This window comes from Zalophus californianus, chromosome 1 (genome assembly GCF_009762305.2).
Source record: "Zalophus californianus isolate mZalCal1 chromosome 1, mZalCal1.pri.v2, whole genome shotgun sequence".
NCBI lineage: Eukaryota > Metazoa > Chordata > Mammalia > Carnivora > Otariidae > Zalophus > Zalophus californianus.
The window spans coordinates 149,683,658-149,707,010 of NC_045595.1; the positions used below are offsets into that span (position 1 = coordinate 149,683,658).

The 23,353-nt window shown below is 37.9% G+C and overlaps 1 protein-coding gene across 2 annotated transcripts in view; it reads left to right on the plus strand.

The window, feature by feature from the left end:
* Positions 1-813: 813 nt before the first annotated feature.
* KPNA1 (karyopherin subunit alpha 1) overlaps positions 814-23,353 on the plus strand; it is a 68,027-nt gene continuing 45,487 nt past the window's right edge. The window contains exons 1-2 of one of the 2 annotated variants that reach the window (XM_027583536.2): positions 814-1,002; positions 22,406-22,539. In XM_027583536.2, coding sequence (XP_027439337.1) covers positions 22,411-22,539 — 129 coding nt within the window. In that variant the 5' untranslated portion in view covers positions 814-1,002; positions 22,406-22,410. Of the gene's footprint in view, positions 1,003-1,551; positions 1,651-22,405; positions 22,540-23,353 lie in introns of those variants that run through there. The other variant, XM_027583535.1, reaches the window with a different exon arrangement.

Sequence of the window (23,353 nt, forward strand, 5' to 3'; positions counted from 1 at the left end):
GACAAATGAACATTTCATAGCCTAGGATTCAGGTAGTGTATGGACCTCCCTCCCACACTTTTTAATGAATTAAGCCACCAGATTTCTTTCACGTTGCTTCTCTGCCAGTGTTTTAAATCAATTTGATAAACCATGTCACATGTGAGACTTTTTATTCTGTGACCTCTGCTTGGCTGGCTTCAGTCCTTCTTCTTTTGAAAGCACTCTTCAAAAGGAATTCCATCAATTTTAACAGTAACAATTATTTGCCCAAACTTTCGTTTGCGAGCACTTGGGAGTGAAGCCACTATTTTAATTATTTTTGATACTTTTCATACATTATCGGGCAAAGGGGAAGGGAGAGAACAACAACAAAATACCCAGAAGCCTCCTCACACGTGCTGCCTATGATGCCTTAGACACGAGCACTGACTTTTAACACTTTTGCAATACTCCTTCAGCCTTCACTCATTCCATCCTTCATTCAGTAAATGTGTATTAGGTACAAACTCTGTTAGAGGCTAGTTATAGACAAGGGAGGTGAGGATCAATCCACCTAGGAAGAGCTGTGAAGACAGATTTGTAGACATAACTTTGCAATTCAACCTAAGTACCGTCCCACGGTCACTCCATCACGATTCTCCAACTTTTGCCATTGACCGCGAATCTCCTCCTCAGCCAGACCTTCCCGATCCTCGACCGTTTATTCCTTCACTGGTTTCCCCCAGCCGCTAGGACTTCCCAGGGTAAGACGGGTAGAAAACTACATCTCCCGGCAGCCTCTGCATTAGGGCAGCAGAAGGAAACGCGCAGGCGTGCGGGCCGGCCCCCGCGCGCAGGCGCACTGCGAACGCCCGCTGAGCTGGGTCTCGCTGCTGGGTGCGCGGCGGCGGAGAGCGAGGCCTGGTGAGCACCGGCGCTGGCCGGCTGTTGGAGCTTGTGCGCGGGAGAGGTACGGCGGGCCGGCAAGCGAGCGAGCGGCTCACCCCAGCATCGGCACCGGGATCGGTTGCCTTGAGCCTGGTGAGTGCGGGGCCCCGTGGCTCCGGCCCCTCCCCCTCCCGCTGGCGGATCCGGCAGTCCCCGGCTAGACCCGGGAGAGGCCCCGGGGCGAGGGCGGGCGCCGGCTGGGCTTGAGCTCTGGTCCCTGGGCCCGGGCGCTAGCGGCGCGTCCGTGCGTCACGAGCCCGGCTGTCCTAACGGCCGCGCGGCCGGCGGAGGGGAAGGTGGGGGTGGGGAGCGCTGGTGTGATCGCCAGCGGGAACGCCGGTCGTGGCGAGGCGAGGCGAAGCGAGGCGGGGCGGGGCGGCGGCGAGGCTGGAAGCGGCGCCGGGGACTGCGGGGCGCCGAGGCAGCGGGGCGGAGAGGAGGCGAGCGCTGAGTCTGCGCCGCGGCCCGGCGCGAGCGGGCGGCGGGGGGCGGGGGTGGGCAGCGCAGAGTGCTGGGACTGAGGCAGGAGGGAGCAGGGGGCGCGGGTAGGAATCCTGACCGAGGTTGGAAGGGACCGTCTTGGAAATTCACAAGTTAGAGCCGGAGCCGGTGGTTGGGAGGGAGGGGGGCGGGGGTGGAGACGGACGACTGCAGTTTACAGATGTCATAACAACATGGGCCTGAAGCGGCTGACCGGGGTGTGGTAATTATAGGAATGACAGAACTTCGTCTGCACATAGTGTAAGTGGTGATGCGAGGGAAACAGCGAAGTATTAGATGAAGCGCAAAATGGGAGGAGAAAACCCAAGGATGACTGGAGTCAGGGAAGTCGTTTTGAAGGAATGTTTTAGGTTGGGAGGAAAATATTTAATGTGTCACTTTTAAGGGAAAGATTTCAAAATCATTGTTTTTTTAAGTTTTAAATTCAGAATAAACGATTTTGAAGTTCTCTTTGTAAAACATGCTAATAGATAATATTCCCAACTTTTTCAGTCCTTTTTTCCTTTAAGAAACAGTTCCTTCAAAACCCCTGTTTCTCAGCAGTAGATGAGTAAGTGATTTTCCCCTTTCTTGTTGCTTCAAGGCTCATTCTTGACATTAACTTGTTCTTGTGTTTGTAATATTTTTAAACGGATCCAGAAGTTATTTCCCCTTAAAAATTGAGATGAAATTTTAACTTTTCAAAGGAAAATGATAATGAAGTCTGTTGTATTTTTACTGAAATCATTTATTCTCGGGGGGCACTGTGTATACTTGATTGTAAGATGGAGGACTTGAGGGAAAGGAATGAACATTTGAGCTCCTTTCCAGGTATTGTGCTGAACACCTTAGGTATAGTAAAACACCTAATCCTCACAGTAACTTTGAAGTAGATGTTAATTTTTCGATTCTGCCAATGAAACTTTGAAGGCCAGAGAGGTTAAATGACTTACCTAAGGTTATCCAATTTTTGTTGCAACCAGCCTCAGAACCCAAGATCGTTGCCATTTTAAGAATTATTTCTCAAAAAGAAAAAAAGAATCATTTCTCCTCTTCTTTCATACTTCTTTGTTGTGTTTTTTGTTAAATTTAATGTTCATTCAGTGAATACTTACTGATTGTGTGCTCTGAGACTAGGGACACAGACATGGCCAAAACACTGTTTACTATGTCATGGAAATGATAGTCTGGAGGGGAAGGCTAACATAATGAATACAAATATTAACTGCATGGCATTTTATCAGGCATTATAATTGAGCAGAAACTGTAATGTACTCTAGTAAACAGCAAAGGAAGTTCAAATGGAATCAGACATGAGCCTTAAGGAATTTACAGTCTAGTAGAGAAACAAAACATGTAAAAACCTAGAATAAATTATAGGAGTAAAAACCTCACCTGAAGTCAGTATACTTGCATTTTGTTACTTTAGGTTCTCTTCACAGACCTACGATTTAATATTATGGACATTGACTTTTATCTAGGATTGGTGCATAATAAAAGACAACATGAAAAAATCTTCATTGCCATCCAAGACACTTTCTAATTTATTTATTGGTCCTTATAAAGTAGATACTTTAAAGACAAATTCTTTTTAAGACAAATTGATAGACCTTTTTTTATTTTAAACAAATGACTACTTTTATTAGATCATTTGTATTTTTAAGCCATCCTGTTGCTCTTTACACTTTGGCTGTCAGGAGGTTCAGAGCTGTGTCCAATTTTTATAATTTTCTTTAGCCTCAACTATGTTATAAACAATATCAGATAGTTTGGAATTCCTCTCAGTTTTTTCCTAGACTACTCTTTGTTCTCCGTTGCTCTCAATTTAGTTTCTACCTTTTCCCTTTCGTTTGAGATTAAGGATTATATCTTGTTTTTAGCTCTGTTGTTTTCACACAGTGTTTGTTAAATTAATGATTGTCTTGAATTATGATGTTTGTGTTAAGTCTGTCAGATTGTTTTTAGAAGTATGTATGAATACTTTGTATAAAATCAATTAAGACTTTGGGCCATGCAAGTAAAAGTGACTGACCTAGTGATAAAGGTAATTCCCTATTACTCAGTCTTTGTTTTAAGATCGCTGTACTCTGCAGGTATTATGAATTCAGCTGTAATAATGGAAGAAAACGTTGGAAATGGTAAACAATTCAATTAGCTGATTGGGGCTGATTTCACTCTGTTCTTGCTGCAGTAAGCAGGAGGTGGCCCCAGGCCAGTGGGGGGCCAGATAGGGCCTGCATTAGAAAATTTTGAGGCCCTGCAGTGAAAGAGCAGGGATGAAGACTGATGGAACGTGCAGTTCTGTTTTTTTTTTTTTTAAGGTGTTGCAACCCCACAAAACACAGATTGAAGTGATAAAATGTTTCTGACCTAGTGTAGTAGATTAATTAGGACAGTTCTTGAAAGCAGGCAATAATCCAGAATGTGGATAATAGGGATAATCTTCTTCACATAACAAGAATAATGCTGCTCTTCATATACAAAGATAAGTCTGCTTACTCATCGTGATTGATTTTCCAGCATGAGGAGGGATATGTGCTGAGTTGTCCATGAGTCTCTGTGTTCTGACCAACAAGGCAGCTTGGGGCCAGAATGGGGGCTTGTAGCTAGGGAACAGAAAGACAAGCAGGAGGGACTGACATCTATTGATGGATCAAGCATTACCATAAGTATTTTCTCTTAATTATCCTTGCAAAACCACTTTGAGGAGGTGGTTGCATGTACAGGGTGGTTAGGTAACTTGCCCTACTTCACATGGTACGTGATGGAGCTGGAATTCAAACAGGGCTATTTGTACTATGTTCACATCAACCATTGAAGCTTGATTTTTGTCTTGGTTTGCAGTTCAGTCTCCCAAGCAGAACAAACTAGATGTAGTTCTTTTAGTATCATTAAATGATACTGTGAAGATCTTACTTACTAAAAGTTGAAGAAAGAATGTTAGAGTTCCTTGCTTTATTGCCATTAAAAAAATACAATTTTTTAATTAGAATACTGTGTGAAAAACAACTGTCCCCTGTCTCAGCCCCTGCACTTGTAGAGCCTACCCCCACCTTTTTTTTTTTTTTTTTTTTTGAAGTAGGCTCCATGCCCATTGTGGAGCCCTACTCCGGGCTTGAACTTATGATCCTGAGATCAAGACCTGAGCTGAGAACAAGAGTCAGATGCTTAACCAATTGAGCCACCCAGGTGCCCCTACCCCCCTCTTTTTTTAGCTTTTATTCTCATATTAATTAATAATTTGCTTCTTGAGATAGCAATTCGGGCGTTATCTATTGACTTTCCTCCATGTATACACACTGCCTCTCCCATCCTCCCAATATAATTGACATAGTTCTTTATTAAGTCAATATTCAGAGTGTTTACAATATTTACTATGTAAATATTCACAACTGAACCACGTAGTGTATTATGATGTCATTTCTTCTGTTAACCAATTTGTGTTTTTCCAGGAGTTAATACTTTTTTCCCCTCCCTTCATTTCTTGAGATAGCTGTCCTAGAACTCTCCCTCCTTTTAATGCAATCTGGACTGGTAACTTTCTAGGCCTATTTGCTACCTGTTATCCTGGAACTTCTCTTTACATCACTCTTGAAATTCTCTTGGCGTCTCTCCTATATTGGGTCTCCTGTTTCCCATATTTTCTTAGCCTCCTGAGAAAAGATACCTGGGAAGTAAAAACTTTCTGAATGCATGATTGAAATGAATCTCTCTTCTATCTTAACATTTCATCAATAATTTGGCTGGGTATAAAATCGTAGGCTTAAAAAGTTTGGAAGTCATAGCTTGTTTTCTTGCATTCCATTGTTGCTGTTGAAGTCCAAAACCATTCTGATTCTTTGTGACCTTGCCATCTTTCTAGAAACTTTTTGGATATTTTTAACCCTTGAAATTTCATGATAATGTGCCTAGATAGGTTTTTTTTTGTTGTTTTAATTTAAGGCCACTCCATGGATGCTTACAAACTGGAAATTTATGTCCTTTAGTTCTGGAAAAACATTTTTTATTATTTTTTGGACTTCAGGTAGAAAGAATTTTAAAGTTAATTATGCTTCTCTGTTACTGATGTACTATCATCAGACTGTACAGGGTTCTTTAAATTTTCCTTTCATTTCTAAGCCCTACTTCCCCATTACTCTTTTCAGCAGGTATCCACTGCATTGTGGTTGATATATTTCTTGATTATATATGAATCATTGTGAAATATGTCATGGTGCGTGTGTGTATGTGTATGTATTTAGTTTATGTATTATGTTATAGACCTTGTCCTGTTTCTTACTTTTTTTTACTCAGCATTGTTTTGGAGACCTTTCTGTTTTGTTGTGTGTACATACAGTTGTGTATAATATAATTCCATAATATGCATCTACCACATTTTATTTTTCTTTCCCACCTTTCTTGCATCAGAAATACAATGTGGTAAATATACTCTTACTTGTATATTATTAAGGACCTGTGTGGGAAGTTTTCTGGGATATATACCTAGGAGTGGGATTCCTGGGTCATAGAATAGGAGCACTAGTTTATGTGCTCACTAGAACTACAGGAGGGTTGTTTGCCCACATCTTTGTCAGCACTTGTTTTTGTTTTTGTTTTTTTAAGATTTTATTTATTTATTTGACAGAGAGAGACACAGCAAGAGAGGGAACACAAGCAGGGGGAGTGGGAGAGGGAGAAGCAGGCTCCCTGACGAGCAGGGAGCCGGATGCGGGGCTCCATCCCAGGACCCTGGGATCATGACCTGAGCCAAAGGCAGACACTCAACGGACTGAGCCACCCAGGTGCCCCTCAGTATTTGGTTTTATTCAACTTTCTAGTATTTGCCAGTCTGATGGATATAAAGTAGGTATCTCACCGTTTCAGTTTATATTCTCTGATTACTAATGAGTTCGAGCATCTCTTGGATTCATTCAGGTTTTCCCTTTTGAAAATTGTTTTGCCCTTAGTTTCTCTTTCCTTTGGGTTGCTGTCTTTTTTTTTTTTTTTTTTTTTTTTGGTTTGCAGACGTTCCTTGTGGAGGTTAGATTTGAATGGTCTTTAGATTTTAGGTTGGAAAATATCTCCTCTAAGCCTGTCGTCTTTCTGTTACTTTTGTCTGTAGTGTCTTTCATTGAATGGATATTCTAAATTTGATGCCTTATTTCTTTGATAATCTCTTCTTCATCAGTTTTTTTGTTCTCTGTTGGAATTTGTATTATTTGGGTATTGGAACTCATGTGTTCTTTTATTTTTATTTATTTATTTTTTTTAAAGATTCTATTTCTTTGACAGGGAGAGAAAGAGTACAAGCAGGGGGAGTGGCAGGGAGAGAGAGAGGGAAAAGCAGACTCCCCACTGAGCAGAGAGCCCACAGGGCTCAATCCTAGGACCCTGGGATCATGACCTGAGCCAAAGGCAGACGCTTAACCGACTGAGCCACCCAGGCACCCCTCGTAGGTTGTTCTTTTTTCTTTTTTTCCTCCCTCTTACTTTCCGTCAGTCTTTTTGGTTCCGCTTCCTAAGAAATTTCCTCGGTGTTATCTTCCAACCTTCCTATTGAGTTTCTAATTTCTATCCACACTTTAAGTTTCTTAGAGCTCATTCTATGTTATAGTATCTTTATATTGTTTTGTAGACACTATAATCCTTTGAAGATTTTAATAGTTTTTTCTTTAAGCTTTCTTTTTTTTCCCCCACTTTGCTCTGTTTCTTCTAAGTTCCTTTTTTTGTTTCTATTGCTGTTTCTTCTCTGTAGCGGCTTTCCCCAGCCATAATCTTATATGGCTGTCCATTCATATTTAAGAGTGAAGTGCCAAAAACTGAACTGAAAATTCTATAGGTGTGGCTTGTTAAAGGTGGCCATTTATGGGAGGAGGGGACACTCATAGGTCTTTTCTCTTGGGCTGGTCAGTTTCCTTGAGGAAGAGAGCCTCCAGTCTCTTGTGGGGAGGTTATGTACACCTGGCTGCTGTGTTTTGAGTATCTATCTTAGAAGAGGAGCTGGGGTTCTTACTGTTCATTGTGTTCTTGTAATCCTGTTTTCTGTTTGGCATATTACTCCCACCTTACCTGTAGTGGAGACCTCCATTTTGGAGTCTCTTTAGTTTGGTTTCTTCAAAGTAATCTTTTCCACAACTGTAGGGTTGGGGGAGGGATGGTTGCCTGGTTCTGAACAGTGGGGGAGGAAATCTGGCTATGATGACTGTTTTGTAGACTTTCAGCTAACCTTCTAGTGTTGCTCCCTCAACCTTCAGAGATGCTTGTGGGCAGTGTGAATCAACTTCTTTGCAGGTGCTTAGGCTTTAGAGTTCTCCACTTTGCTAGTATAATATCGCTTGACCACCTGTTTTATAGTTTCTAACAAGGTTTTGACATCTTATCATATGTGATTTGCTCCTTTCTATCCTGTGGGTCATTCCTCTGAAAAATAGTTAAAATTTTAGCGTTGATAAATCTACCAAATTTGCTGTTTTACTTCTTTATATAGACTTTTAAAAAAAATTTTGAGTATCATTGAAACACAGTGTTACATTAGTTCATAAACTATTTTCTGGTCTGTTCATTCTTTTCATAGCAGTTGAGGGACTGCTATATGCTCAGTCCTATGCTTAGTATTGAAGATTAAAATTAAAATTTCTGAGGGGGGGCCTGGCGGGCTTGATTGGTGGAGCGTGCAGCTTTTGATCCCAGGGTTGTGGGTTCAGGTCCCATGTTGGGTGCAGAGATTACTTAAAAATAAAATCTTAAAAAATTAAAATTTCTGAGCTTTGAGTTGTTAATATATTTTGGGAAGAAAGGTACATCCTGATTGTGCTGCTTCTTAATTTGAAATGTGAAAACCCTCATAAGTTCACGTGATAGATATATTACAGAACTTATTAATTTCAGTAATGAATATGAATTGGATTAAGGTAAGTTTGTGGTTTTTCTTTTTTAACATGAAGGAACTCTTTACACCATTTTGGGGAAAGATTTGTTTAAAAAAAAAATCCAAGGGACTTCTGGGTGGCTCAGTTATTGAGTGGAGACTCTTGATTTTGGCTCAGGTCATGATCTTGGGGGCGTGGGATTGAGCCCCGCCTTGGGCTCTGCGCTCAGCAAGGAGTCTGTTCTGTCCAGGATTCTCTCCCTCTCCCTCTGTCCTTTACCTTCCCCTACCCACCATGGGCATGAGCTCACGGGCTCTCTCTCTTTCTCTTTTTAAAGATTTTATTTATTTGAGAGAGAGACAGCATGAGCAAGGGGAGGAGGGAGAAGCAGAGGGAGAGGGAGAAGCAGACTCACCCCTGAGCAGGGAAACTGACATGGCCAGATCCTAGGCCCTGGGATCATGACCTGAGTCAAAGGCAGACGCTTAATCAACTGAGCCATCCAGGTGCCCCTCTCTCTCTCTTAAATAAATAAATCTTTAAAGAAAAAATAAAAATTAAGAATAAAAATAATCCAGTGACATATAAGGGAAGAGGTAGTTTTTTTTTTAAAGACCTAAAGTATTCAATCAGAACTTTGAAATAGCAGAACATTGAGTTGATAAAATTCTAGCCAAAAGTAAAGAATGCAGTGTTTTCAGTGTTTTAGGTAGGCTGGGACACTTCACTGTAGTAAATATATGCTTTCAGCTCTACTTTTTGAAAGTTTTTCTTGTATAAATAGTATATTGCTTACTGTAGAAAATTTGGAAGATACAGAAAAATAATATTAACTTGCTCTTAAAACTTGTATACCACTTTAAGTTATGAAATAATTTTAAAGGTATAGAGAATAATATAAGTGGGGTTTTTCTTCCCAACATCCGGATTTTTTGTATGTTAGCATTATTTTTTTCATTTCTCAGTATGTTATTTCCATAACCAAGCCCTCATTTTGGAATTTTTAGGTTTACAATTTTTCACTGTAACAATCACACTGTGGTGAACAGTTTTATATATACTGCTAATATTATTTCCTTTGGGTATATCCCAAAAGTGGAATTACTGAATCCTAGGGTATGGGTTTCTAAAATCCTTAGTAAATATTTTCTTTTAAATGTTTGGCTGTCGAGAAGGACTTTGGGGGAACATTGCAAGTTGGGAACCCATAGATACTGGAAGGTGAGATCAAAATTCAGGGTCAAAGGTTATTATCAACTTCTCAGTGGAAGAAAGTTTGAAGCTGGGACATAAAAGAAAGTAGGTATTTCTATTAGATTAATAGGGTTAGAGCTATAAGATGTAACCGGAGATGAGACAATGAATCACGTCTGCAGCATTGACTTCTCATAGGAGAGACTTAGGGCAGTATTTTTCAGACTTTGCCCCCACTAGAATGTCACTAAAATAAAGGAACTCTTTGAATTATTTTATAGGAAAAAAATGAGTAGAATATTTTCAGTTTTACTTTTCTTCTCTAATTTTTATTAAAATCTCTTAAAAGGGCCTGCAACCACTTGATTATAAGTTGGTAACAAATAATTAATATTTACAAATGAACTGAAAGCTTTTTTATACTTAAATTCGTTTATGCTTACATTTATAAATCCATAACTTATTTTTTTTTTAAGATTTTATTTATTTATTTGACAGAGAGAGAGTTAGCAAGAGCAGGAACACAAGCAGGGGGAGTGGGAGAGGGAGAAGCAGGCCTCCCACTGAGCAGGGAGCCTGATGCGGGGCTCGATCCCAGGACCCCGGGATCATGACCCGAGCCGAAGGGAGACGCCTAACAGCTGAGCCACCCAGGTGCCCCCATAGCTTATTTTGTAGTAATATTTTTTGTCATGTTTTCTAATAAAATTGTTTAATTTATATGATTAAGTAAATTAACTATTAGTGTTTTATGGTATTTCATAAAGAATATGTTGAATGTTAAATATTCAGAATTTTTAGTGTGTGTTTGGGATTTACTGACTAGGTGGATTGACTCAGCATACTAAATATATACCATCTTGAATATAATAAAATATGAAAAGATCTACATTAAGTATGTTGGATATAGATTGATGTTGGATGGAGAGAGTATTTATTGACTCAATCAATGCCAAATTTTCTTGTAGGACAAAGAGTTTCAAATTTGATTTACAATGTGCTAAAGATGCATTCTAGATCTTTAGGCATCAAAGTAATAGAATGAAAAAGGTGTTGAGATTAATCTGAGAACTGTGTGAAGGATGCCTTGAAGAGCAGAGAGCCAGAGGTTAAGGAAGGGTGGGTTAGAGTTCTTGCAGTTCTGTGGATATAGGATGACAAGGATCTGGACTAGACTGGTGGCCGTGAGAATAGACAGGAGCAGATAAAATCAAACACTCTGGATAGAGTAATAAGGAAAATTTGATAATTAACTAAATGGACATGAAGGAGAAAGTGGAAGATTTCATTTTGGAAGAGTAGAGTGCATTTGTATTTTACCACCAGTTTTGCATCTGGTTTTTAATTTTATTGCTTTCTTGGCTTTATTTCCTCAGAAAACATGGAAAATTAGGCATAATGGCTTTAATTTTAAAGGCTTCTGGTTCCTGAGAGGGTACTTTGAAAAATTATTGACAGTAACTTAGGTTTTTTAATTAATTGTCTAGGTGATAATATCCTAAAAATACTTGATTAGGATTAGCAAAATTATTCATATTATGACTTTGTTATTCCTCTTATAATCCTCTGTAGATTTCGTTTCATTTCTTTGTTATCAAAGTTCCTTTCAATCTAACTTAAGTCTACATTTCAGCTGTATTTTGCATTATTTTCCAGTAAAGCTTTTGCTCCATTATAGTGTTTTTCAATTGCAGATGTATCTCAGAATTTACTTGGGAATCTTTGAAAGAAAAAAACAAAACACCAGAGACCTAGTATGTGCCTCAGACTTATTAATCAGGTTCTTTGGAAGGACAGCTGAGGTATCTGTTTAAAAAGCTCTCCCATGTGACAGATAAAATCCCCTCTTTAACCCACAAAGAGGGGGAACCAACCAATCTCAGTTATCAATGTGAGTGAATAAATATTTAAGTTTTTTTTTGATATAGACTCTATTTTAGAGCACTTTTAGGTTCATAACAAAATTGAATGGAAAGTAGAGTTCCCACATACCCCACTACCTTCCCCACCATCAACATTTGCATCAGATTGTTACATTTGTTATAATGGAACCAACATTGGTACATCATTATCATCCAGAGTCCATAGTTTACATTAAGTTTACATTCATTCTTCACGTTGTACATCTATGGGTTTTGACAAATGTATTGTGACAGGTATCCACCATTATAATATCATACAGAATAGTTTCTAAATGCCCAAAAAATCTTCTCAGCTCTTTATCCCTCCCACCCCATAAACCCCTGGCAACCACTGATCTTTTAACTGTTTACATAGTTTTGCCTTTTGTAGAATGTCATATAACTGGAATCATACCCATGTGTTTTTTCAAAATGTTCTCAATGTGTCAGATACCCTGTCCCCCACAAAAAAGTGGGGAGGAGGGTTTTATATTAAATAATCAATCTCATTTATGGATACTGGTGTAGAAATTTTTCTTTCATGGGTTTTTTTTTAATTTAAGTATAGTTGACACAATGTTACATTAGTTTCAGGTATACAAGGTAGTAATTCTATAATTTTATACCTGTGCAGTGCTCACAAGTGTAGGTACTGTAGGTCACCTTCCAACATTGTTACAGTACCATTGACTGTATTCCGTAGAAGATGCTGTACCTTTCAGCCCTGTGCTTTATTCATTTCATAACTGAAAGCCTGTATCTCTCCACTCCCCTTCACTTCTTTTGCCCATCTCCCCCCACTTCCCTCCCCTCTGGCAAACCACTAGTTTGTTCTTTATATTCATGGGTTGGTTTTGCTTTTTGTTTTGTTTGCTTTGTTTTTTAGATTCCACGTGTAAGTGAGATCTTAGGGTATTTGTCTTTCTCTGAGTTACTCCACTTAGTGTAATACCCTCTGGGTCTGTCTATCCGTGTTGTCGCAAAGTGGTGAGATTCTTTTTTTTTTTGGTGGCAGAATAATATTCCATTGTACATATATACACCATGTCTTTTTTATTCATTTGTCTATGGACATTCAGTTTTCTTCCATATCTTGGCTATTGTAAACAGTGCTGCAATAAACATAGGGGTGCATATATCTTTTCGAATGAGTGTTTCCATTTTCTTTGGGTAAATACCCAGTAGTGGAATTACTGGATCATTCGGTGATTCTATTTTTAATTTTTGAGGAACCTCCATGCAGTTTTCTGTGGTGGCAGGACCAGTTTGAATTTTCACCAACAGTGCATGAGGGTTCCTTTTTCTCCACATCCTCTCCAACACTTGTTATTTCTTGTCTTTTTGATACTATTTTGACAGGTGTTAGGTAATATCTTACTGTGATTTTGATTTGTGGTGTAGAAATTTTTAAGAAAATATTAACATAGATTTTAAAAGAATGATATACTATGACCAAGTGTGTTTATTCCAAGAATCAATCATTGAATATTAAGAAATCTATTAATATCTATTAATATCTCACCATATTTAATAGGTCAAAGTAGATAAACTTGACCATTTTAATAACCACCAAAAAGTCATTTTATCAAATTCAACACACATTTCAGGTTTTAAAAACTAGTAAAATAAGTATAGATGGCTGGTACTTAGATGTCATTTTTTAAAAAAGTATCTCAAAACAATACTGCAACACAACTGGAGCTCATAGATTGCTGGTGGGAACGCATGATGGTATAGCCACTTTGAAAAACAGTCGACAGTCTTAGAAAGGTAAATATATTCTTACCGTATGACCCAGCAGTGTCCTCCTAGGTTTTTACCCAAGAAAAATGAAAATATTTGTTCACACAAAAACCGTATATGAATGTTTCCAGTGGCTTATTCATAATCACCAAAAACTGCACCAACCCAAATGTCTGTCAGGTGGTGAATAAAGTGTGGAATACATTGGAATACAATTCAGCAATAAAAGGAATGAATTACTGAAAGATAAAACAACACTTATGAATCTCAAAATAGTTAATACTGGCTGCAAGAAGCCACACTCAAAAGGCAACATACTGGATGGTTCCATTTATTTTACATTCTGGAAAATGCAAAACTGTAGGGATAGAAAATAAATCATCGAGTACCTGGGGTTGGGGAGGGAGTGGATTTACTAGAAAGAGACCTGACAGAACTTTTCATAGTAAAGAAAATGTTTTCTGTTTGTGGTGGTATTTACTTAAATGTTAAGTTTTACTGTATGTAAGTTATAAATAATACCTCAGTAAACCTGGCTTTTTTTTTTTTTTAAATACCCTAGTATCATGTTTAATAACAAAATACTATATGACATAGATCAAAACCAGAAATGAGATAAAAATGCCTGCTCTAACCTTTGTTGCTTAATTAACATTGTAACTTTGTCCTGGAAGTACTAGTTAAATATTTTAAAATAGGAAGTGAAATGAAATACAGATTTTAGAATGGAGGAGGCAAAAGTTACAATTTTTTAGCGCTATTAAGTATTGAGAGTGTCAGCTCAAAGTATCAGAAACAGAATTCAGTAGCTGATTTAATTCATTGGCTGGCTTAAAAAGTTAATGTATGTATAGTAATGAGTAATTTTTTCATATATAGACAGTAGCCAGTTAGAATATAATGGAAGGGAATTTCACATTTATCATTGCAACAAAAAAGATCAATGTAAATACATATTTAATTCTTGACCAAGAAGACAGTATTTTAAAGATGTTGAGTTTCCTTAATCTATGATTAGAATGTTATCTGACTATCCAATGACTACTTTTTTCTTAAGACAGAAAAGATTGGGAACATTTGGGTGGCTCAGTCAGTTAAGCGTCTTCTTTCAGCTCAGGTGATGATCCCAGGGTCCTGGGATTGAGTCCTGCATTGGACTCCTTGCTTGGCGAGGAAACTGCTCTCCCTCTGCCTGCTGCTCCCCCTGCTTGTGCTCTCTCTCTCTGACAAATAAATAAATCTTTAAAAAAAAAAAAAAAGATTGGATTAAGTGTTCTTAAATTTTTTGGCCTGGGAACTTCTTTATACTCTTAACTTATTGAGGACCCCCAAAGAACTTTTGTTTATGTTGCTGTTTTGTATCAGTTAATATTTACTGTATTAGAAATTAAAATTTTAAAACACAGAAATACACAACACACATTCCATTAGGCGTCAGAGTGATGATGTCATCATGTCATGAAGCTTCTGAAAAACTTAGTGAAAGTGAAAAAAAAGCGTATACAACGTCTTAGTATTATGAAAATAGTTTTCATGAGAAGCATTTTTTCACATATGATATTGTCAAATATGGAAAAGTTTGAATCAGTCTGGAGTTAACAGTGATAGTGGTGGGGAACTGATGCACTCATATTCACTGGTGTACATTGGTGCAGTATTTTAGGGGGTACTTTGACTATCAAAATTTTAAGTGCACATGCTTTAGAGCTTTAGGTTCCACTGTTTAGAATTCATTATTGGATATAATTGCAGAATATTTGCAAATACATGAAGGAGAATATTGGTTACAGCACTGTTTGTAATAGAAAATTGGAGACAAGCTTAATTGTCAGTGATGTTTAGAGTCTGGTCCTTATGGTATAAAAATTACTATATTAGGGCACCTGGGTGGCTCAGTCGTTAAGCGTCTGCCTTCGGCTCAGGTCATGATCCCAGGGTCCTGGGATCGAGCCCCGCATCAGGCTCCCTGCTCAGCGGGAAGCGTGCTTCTCCCTCTCCCACTCCCCCTGCTTGTGTTCCCTCTCTCGCTGTGTCTCTCTGTCTAATAAAATCTTAAAAGAAAATTACTACATTAAAAATAATTTATAGGCATTGTATGGAAGCTTGTCCAGAGTTAAAGCAAAAGTGCAGAATTGTGTTTATAATTTCCCATCGGTATACAGTAAAAACCAGAAGGATATGTGTATACTTGTATAACCAGTTATTGAAAGGATATGCGGAGAACTTGATGGTTACCTTTAGGCAGGGGTACATTTTCATTTATCTGTTTATACCCTTCTGTATTGTTTGTTTTTAACATGAGCCTTTTTTGTAATTTAAAAGGGAAGAATAATTCAGAGGCACAGGTGCACTATATGGATGATAGAAATTACTAGTTTGAGCGTTGGAGTCATTTGTGAGTTCTCAGATACCACAATTTAACCAAAAAAGAAAGAGAAAACAGACGCTGGCATTTCTCATGTTTGTGTGCTTTTAAAGAGCAGTTGCCGTGATCAAATACAACTTAGTGCTAATTTTCATCAGTTGTACTTTCTAACACCTGGCCTTTAATTTGTACTCTTCTGTCTTGTGGGTGTTTCTCTTTTAACTTCAACTGTTGAATTAGTATCTATTCTTCACAACCTAGCTGAAACGCCCATCTTTATGGAGCTATACCTCATCGCTTTGGTCAGAAGAGATCTTTTTTTGAACCTTTAGAGCTATTTATAGCCATTTCTTCATTACACAAATATCAGGTGTGAGCTATATAAGGGCTGGACAGTGGGAGTACGCTTTCCTCTTACTTCTCTTTACCTTAGAAGGTAATATCCCCATTGTGCAAGTAAGGAAACCAAGGCTCACAGAAGTTTAGTATTTTTCTACATCACTGTGAAGAAGTAAATTTGAAAACAGGACTTCAAGGCCAGCCCTCTTCTCTGGACTTGCTTTTTATGTCACTTTAATAAAAGGAAGCAAGTGAATAGTAGTTTTGTAGGAGCATTTCTTTCCTTTTAGATTTTTTTATATTTAAAAAAAGTTTTTGCGGGCACCTGGGTGGCTCAGTTGGTTAAGCGACTGCCTTCGGCTCAGGTCATGATCCTGGAGTCCCTGGATCGAGTCCCACATCGGGCTCCCTGCTCGACGGGGAGTCTGCTTCTCCCTCTGACCCTCTTCCTTCTTGTGCTCTCTATCTCTCATTCTCTCTCTCAAATAAATAAAGAAAAAAATAAAAAATAAAAAATAAAAAATAAAAAAAGTTTTTGCTATAATTTCGAACTTATAGGAATTTCAAGAAGTGTACAGAGGTCCTCTTTTTACCCTTCAACCGCCTTCCTCAGTTGTTCATTTTACCTTTTACTCCGTTTGTTTTATCACTTTTTCTCTCTGTATATGTGTATTCCTAACATTGTCTTCCCTTAATTGTGTGCCCTCCCAGCTCCCTGTTGAGTACGGGCTTCCACTTACTGAAGTCCAGTTGGTTTTTGGTATTGTTAAGCTTTATCTAGGTCTTGCCCTGTTACCCTAGGCTTTCTCCTTTCTTTGACCGAAAACTTCTGATTCTTGAACTTGGGTCATCATTGTAACACTGCTATTATTATGCTATATTTTGATATTTTAGAGCCAAAATGCTGCTTGCTTCAGGAATCCAGCTTTTTTCTCTGGATCATTTCTCAACACCGTTAAATAATTCCTTCATAATTATTTGCAAATCCTCATCTGCATTGCCTCTGCCTTTCAGTCCGATAAAGCTCAATCTGACAAAATACCACCAGGTGTATTGTATATATTAGTCTGCTTGGGCAGCCATAAAAATTACCACAGATTGGGTGGCTTAAACAACAGAAATCCATTTTATCCCAGTTCTGGAGGCTAGAAGTCCAAGATCAAGGTGCCAACAGGGTTGGTTTCCTGTGGGGCCTATCATCCTCACGTGTGGATGACTGCCTTCTTGCTGTTTCCTCACATGGCCTTTTTGTGTATGTACATAGGGGCTGGGGTTGGGGGAACAGATCTTGGGTGTCTCTTCCTCTTCTTGTAAGGACACTGGTCCTACTGGATTAGGACCCCACTCTTATGAACCCATTTAACCTTGATTACCTCCTTAAAGGCCCTATATCCAAATGTCATTATGGAAGTTAGGGCTTCAATACATAGTTGGTGGGGGGGGGAGCACAATTCAGTATGTAATAGTAGAACATCAGGTTTATAATCAGGAACCTAGGTTCATATCCTTGCTTTATCTGTATTAAGTGTGTAACCCTGGCCAAGTTACTTAACCTCTTTTAGCATCTTGAATCCTTAACTGTAAAGGATGAGAATAATAATTTCTTGCCTTGTATGTTTATTAAGACATTCAGGTAAAATAGATGTTGCAACATAGCACATTATAAATCAAATGATTCTGAATCCAGGCTTGCAGTACAGTCATCTTAAAAATAACTCTTTTGTGGGGCGCCTGGGTGGCTCAGTTGGTTGAGTGACTGCCTTCAGCTCAGGTCATGATCCTGGAGTCCCGGGATCGGGTTCCACATGGGGCTTCCTGCCCAGCGGGGAGTCTGCTTCTCCCTCTAACCCTCTCCCCTCTCATGCTGTCTCTCAATCTCTCTCTCTCAAATAAATAAAGAAAATCTTGAAAAAAAATACAAATAAAAATAAGTTAAAAAAAATAACTGATTTGTGAATTCCAGTCTGACAGCATGAGGAGCTCTACAGACCCACTCCCTAGTAAAATTGGGGAAAACTTGAAAAACAACTATTAAAAGCTTCTGGAAATGGTCAAAGGGCGTACAGTAAATGAAGAGCTTCCAGTTGGAGGGAAGGTTTTCTTGGGAGGAGCGGGACATTAGGATTTCTCATCTCACCCCTAGCTGCCTAGCTGCTGAAGCTAAGTTCTGGGTATATGTGGTGGAGAGGCAGAGAACTACCTTCTGCCCAGTCCCCACTTGTGGAACAGGGGCTCTACCTGGGTGCAGAGCTGCTGGGAGTACTGGAGAATAGATCTTTTCTGTTTTCTAAGGTGGTGATTCCATGTCAGAAGAGACAAGCTGAGAAAACCCCAGGCTGCTGCCTACCCTCAACAAAATATTTCACTCCTATAGGGGATAGCTCTCAGAGAAGTGTGCTGTTGTCTGCACCCCCAGCTTGGGGGTTTGGGGTCTGGTTCAGAGATGTTGGTAGGGGTGCTTAGGGGGAGAAGCAGGTCATAAAATGCTCCTAATCTCTTCAAGGAATTGACTTACAAGGGAGCCCAGATAAGAATAATAGCTGACTTCTCAGCAGAAACAATGGAGGCCAGAGGCAGTGTAATAGTATATTCTAAGTACTCAAAGACAAATATAGTCAACCAAAAATCCTATATATCTAGCAAAGCTATCTTTTTAAAATGATAGTGAAATGAAGATTTTCCCAGATAAACAGGAACTGAGAGAGTTTATTACTAGCAGACCCACCTTGCAAGAATGCTAAAGGAAGTTCTTTAAGCTGAAAGCAAGTGATTCCAGATGGTAATTTGAATCCATATGAACAAAGAGTACCAGTAAAGGTAATTATGTAATTTTCAAAGAAAATATAACCACATATTTTTTCTTTTTCCTCAAAACTGATTTAAAATCAGTTTAAATAACCAGTAGGTCAAAGAAGAAATGAAAAGAGAAACCAGTAAATAGTTTGAGATAAATGAAAATGAATTTACCACTTAAGAAAACATGGGATACAGCTAAAGCAGTGCTTACAGGGAAACTTTTAGTAATAAATGCTTATATAAAGAAAGAAGAAAGATCTCAAATTAATAACTAACCTTCCACCTTAAGTCACTGGAAAAAGAAGAGCAAAGTAAACCTAAAACACGGAGGGAACTAATAAAGATGAGAGTAGAAATTAATGAACTAGAAAATAGAAAAAAAATAGAGAAAATTAAGGAAACCAAAAACTGGTTCTTTGAAAAGATCAGCAAAATTGGCAGACTGACATAGGAAAAAAGAGGACTTAAATTACTTGAATCAGAAATAAGAGAGGGAACATTACTACTGGGATTACAAAAATGGAAAGGGTTATAAAGGAATACTATGAACAACTGCATACCAATAAATTACATAGTTTAGATAAAATGGACAATTTTTTAAAAGATTTATTCATTTATTTTCAAGAGAGCGAGTATGGGGGGGAGGGACCTAGGGAGAGGGAGAGAAAGAATCTCAAGCAGACTCCCTGCTGAGTGTGGAGCCCATCACAGGATTTGATCTCACAACACTGAGATCTTGAGACCTGAACCAAAACCAAGAGTTGGACGCCCAACCGAGTCACCCAGGCGCCCCTAAAATGGAAAAATTTTTAGACGGTTGCTGAAGTTGACTTACATAGACAAACTGAATAGACCTATAGCAAGTGAAGAGATTGGATTAATCATGAAGCTACCCACAAAGAAAAGCACAGGCCCGTATGGCTTCACTGATAAATTCTACCAAACATTTAAAGAAGAATTAATACTAACTCTTCCTAAAAATTGAGAGGGAGAACACTTCCAACTTATTTTTTGAAGCTAGTATTAGTGTTACCCTGATACCAAAGACATCTACATATCAAGAAAACTACAGACCACTATCTCTTATGAAGATGAACACAAAAATCCTCAAAATATTAGCAAACCTAATTCACCAGCATATAAAAAGAATTTTATACCACGACCAAGTGGCATAATATCCCAGAAATGCAAAGTTAGTGTGAAATTCACTAACCAGTTAATATAACATATCAGGAAATAAAAAACAAAAGTCACATTGTTCTCATAATAGACACAAAAAAAATTTGACAAAATCCAACACCCTTTAAATGATAAAAACGCTCAAAAAATGAGGACTAGAGGGGAACTTCCTCAACATGAATAAAGACATCTATGAAAAACTCAAAGATAGCATCATACTTAATGGGGGAAAACTGAACACTTTTCCCCTACAATCAGAAATAGGGGTGCCTGCTTTCTCCATTTCTATTTGACATTATATTAGAGGTTCTAGCTATGGCAATTTTGAAAAAAAAAAAGGAAAAGAAAGAAAAATACACAAAATCCTCAAGATTGGAAAGAAAGAAACAAAACTGTCTCTTACAGATGATATGATTTTGTATGAAGTGACTTAGAAAATCCACTAAAAAAATATTAGTACTAATAACAAGTTCAGCAAAGTTGCACAATACAAAATCAGTATACAAAAATTAATTGTGTTTTTATAGATTTGTTGTGAACAATCCAAAAGTGAGATTAAGAAAAAAATTGCATTTATAATAGCATCAAAAAAATTAGGAATAAATTTAACAAAAGAAGTATAAAACACTGGAAACTACAAAATATTGTTGAAAGAAACTAGGGAAGATCTAAGAGAAAAATATCCTGTCTGTGGATTGGAAGATTTAACATTAAGATGGCAGTACTCCCCACATTGACCTACAGATTCAATGTAGTCTGTATCAGAATCCCAGCTGACTTCTTTTGTAGAAATTGACAAACTGATCCTAAAAATCATACGGAATTGCAGGGTGTCTGGAAGAGCCAAAACAGTCTTGAAAAAGGATAAGATAGGAGGACTTATACTTCCTGATTTCAAAACTTACTACAAAAATGGTAGTCAAGATTGTGTGGAATCGGCACAAGGATATACATAGAAATCAATAGAATATAATTGAGTTGAGAAATAAAGCCATATAGATGTGGTTAATTTGTCTTTCAACAAGGGTGTTAGGACCATTCGATGGAGAAATGGTGCCTGGAACAAATGGGTAGCCATATGTGAAATGTAGTTGGACCCTTACCTCATACCATGAATAATAATTAACTCAAAGTAGATGACAGACCTAAATGTAAAAGCTAAAACTTTAAAACTCTTAGAAGGAAACTTAGGATTAAGAATCCCTAAGTATGACTCTAAAAGCATGAGCAACAACAACAACAACAAAAAGATTAATTTGGACTTCATCAAAATTAAAAACTTCTGTGTTTCAGAGGACACCATTAAGAAAGCATAAAGAAAACCTATTGAGTGAAAGAAAATATTTAAAAACTGTATCTCTGATAAGGGACTTTTTTTTTAAGAGGTCCATTTTTTTTTTAGAGAGAGAGCATGCTGGAGGGCAAGGGGAAGCAAACTCTGCGCTGAGCAGGGAGCCCGAGCAGGGCTTGATTACGTGACCCTGAGATCACAACCTGAGCTGAAACCAAGAGTCGGATGCTCAACCAACTGAGCCACTTAAACACCACTCTGATAAGGGACTTCTATCTAGAATACATAAAGAATTCTTACAACTTAATAAAAAAAGACTATTTAAACAAATAGTGTTGGGAAAATTGGACAGCCACATGCAGAAGAATGAAACTGGACCATTTCCTTACACCACACACAAAAATAGACTCAAAATGGATGAAAGACCTAAATGTGAGACAGGAATCCATCAAAATCCTAGAGAACACAGGCAGCAACCTCTTCGACCTTAGTCGCAGCAACTTCTTCCTAGAAACATCGCCAAAGGCAAGGGAAGCAAGGACAAAAATCAACTATTGGGACTTCCTAGAGACAATTTAAAAACGGGAAAAGACTCTGAATAGACTTTTTTTTTTTTTTAAATGGAGGATATACAGTTAGAAAATAAATATGTGAAAGAACAGCAGACACCAAAAATTGTGATAGTGGAGAAATTGTCAGCCCTCGTACACTGCTGGTGGGAATGTAAAATAGCACAGCACTTTGGAAAAATAGTTTGGCAGTTCCTCAAACAATTAAACATTGAGTTACAATGTTACCTAGCAGTTCGATTCCTAGGCACACCAAGAAAAATGAAAACCTATGTCTGTATAAGAACTTGTCCATAGATGTTTATGGAAGCATTATTCATAATAGCCAAAAAGTGGAAAGAACCCAAATGTCAATCAGTTGATGAGTAGGTATAAAATATAATGGGGTATATCCATATGATGGGATATTATTCAGCCATAAAAGAATAAAGTACTGATATATGTTGCAACATAGATGAACTTTGAAAATATACTAAGTGAAAGATTCCAGGCACAAAAGATCATGCATGTGATTTTATTCATATGAAATGTCCTGAATGGGAGTGATAGCCAGTAGGAGTGATAGTACACACTTTCTTTTTGAGGTGATGAAAATGTTAAAAAATGGACTGTGGTAATGGTGCATAGATGTGAAAATATGAAAGCTATTGACTTGTACACTTTAATAAAGCTGTTAAAAAAAGCAACCATTTCTGGTGTCCTTATGCAGTGAGACTGGGCTACTAGAATAACAAGAGCTCTTTACCATAAGCCAAGCTCATTTGTTCTCTTCCTTTGTCTCATTTTTGTAGAAATCATGACTACCCCAGGAAAAGAGAACTTTCGCCTGAAAAGTTACAAAAATAAGTCCCTGAATCCTGATGAAATGCGCAGGAGGAGGGAGGAAGAGGGACTGCAGTTACGTAAGCAGAAAAGAGAAGAGCAGGTAAATCCTTTACCCTTACTATTTTAAAGAACTTAATTTTCCATTTTAAGCCTGAAACTACTTTAATTTTGATTGTGTTAGATTTGTGTGTGTGTGTAAATACACATCTCCGCCATCATAAAATCAACATGTTTTGGGAGTGGGGAAGAGGAGGTGATGAAAAGCGGAATACAAGAATAAAGAAATCTCTCAGGTTCTCATGTTTCCAGTACAGCCACTGTTTAATCTTTTGGCCTGTTTAGTGTATTTTATTTTTTTAAAGTTGCAACTTGCTTAAGATTTTATGTGCATGTTTGTTAATGAATTCTCAAGTGACCAGTAAAATGCTGTTTTTCATTATAATCTTTAATATGAAAATCTGTAAACATAAAAATTAAATTATAGATGGTGAACCTCATAAACTCATCCTTTGCATTCAGTAATTGTCAATAATTTGCCATACTTGCTTCATGTCTATCTTTACATTTCTTTATTATGTAGTATTTTAAAGCAAAAATCTCAAGGAATATGTCTTTTCACCCCTAAATTAATTCTGTATGATTCATTAGGACATTGATTTTTGATCTTTTTTCTTTTTTTTTTTTTTACTTTGGTCATTTTTAACCTGAGAAAGTCTATAAACATCCACAGGAGAATTTGGGACTCACTCTTACCTTACCTTCCTCTAAAAATGCCTAGAATGAATGGTATATCCTTTATGGCAAAGAAATTTAAAGACACTTAGGTGATTTTTTGTGTGTGTGTGTGCTAATGAGACACTTTTGAGCTTGGAAGGACCATTTGATCCCCATGCTACAAAAGCTCCATAAAAGAC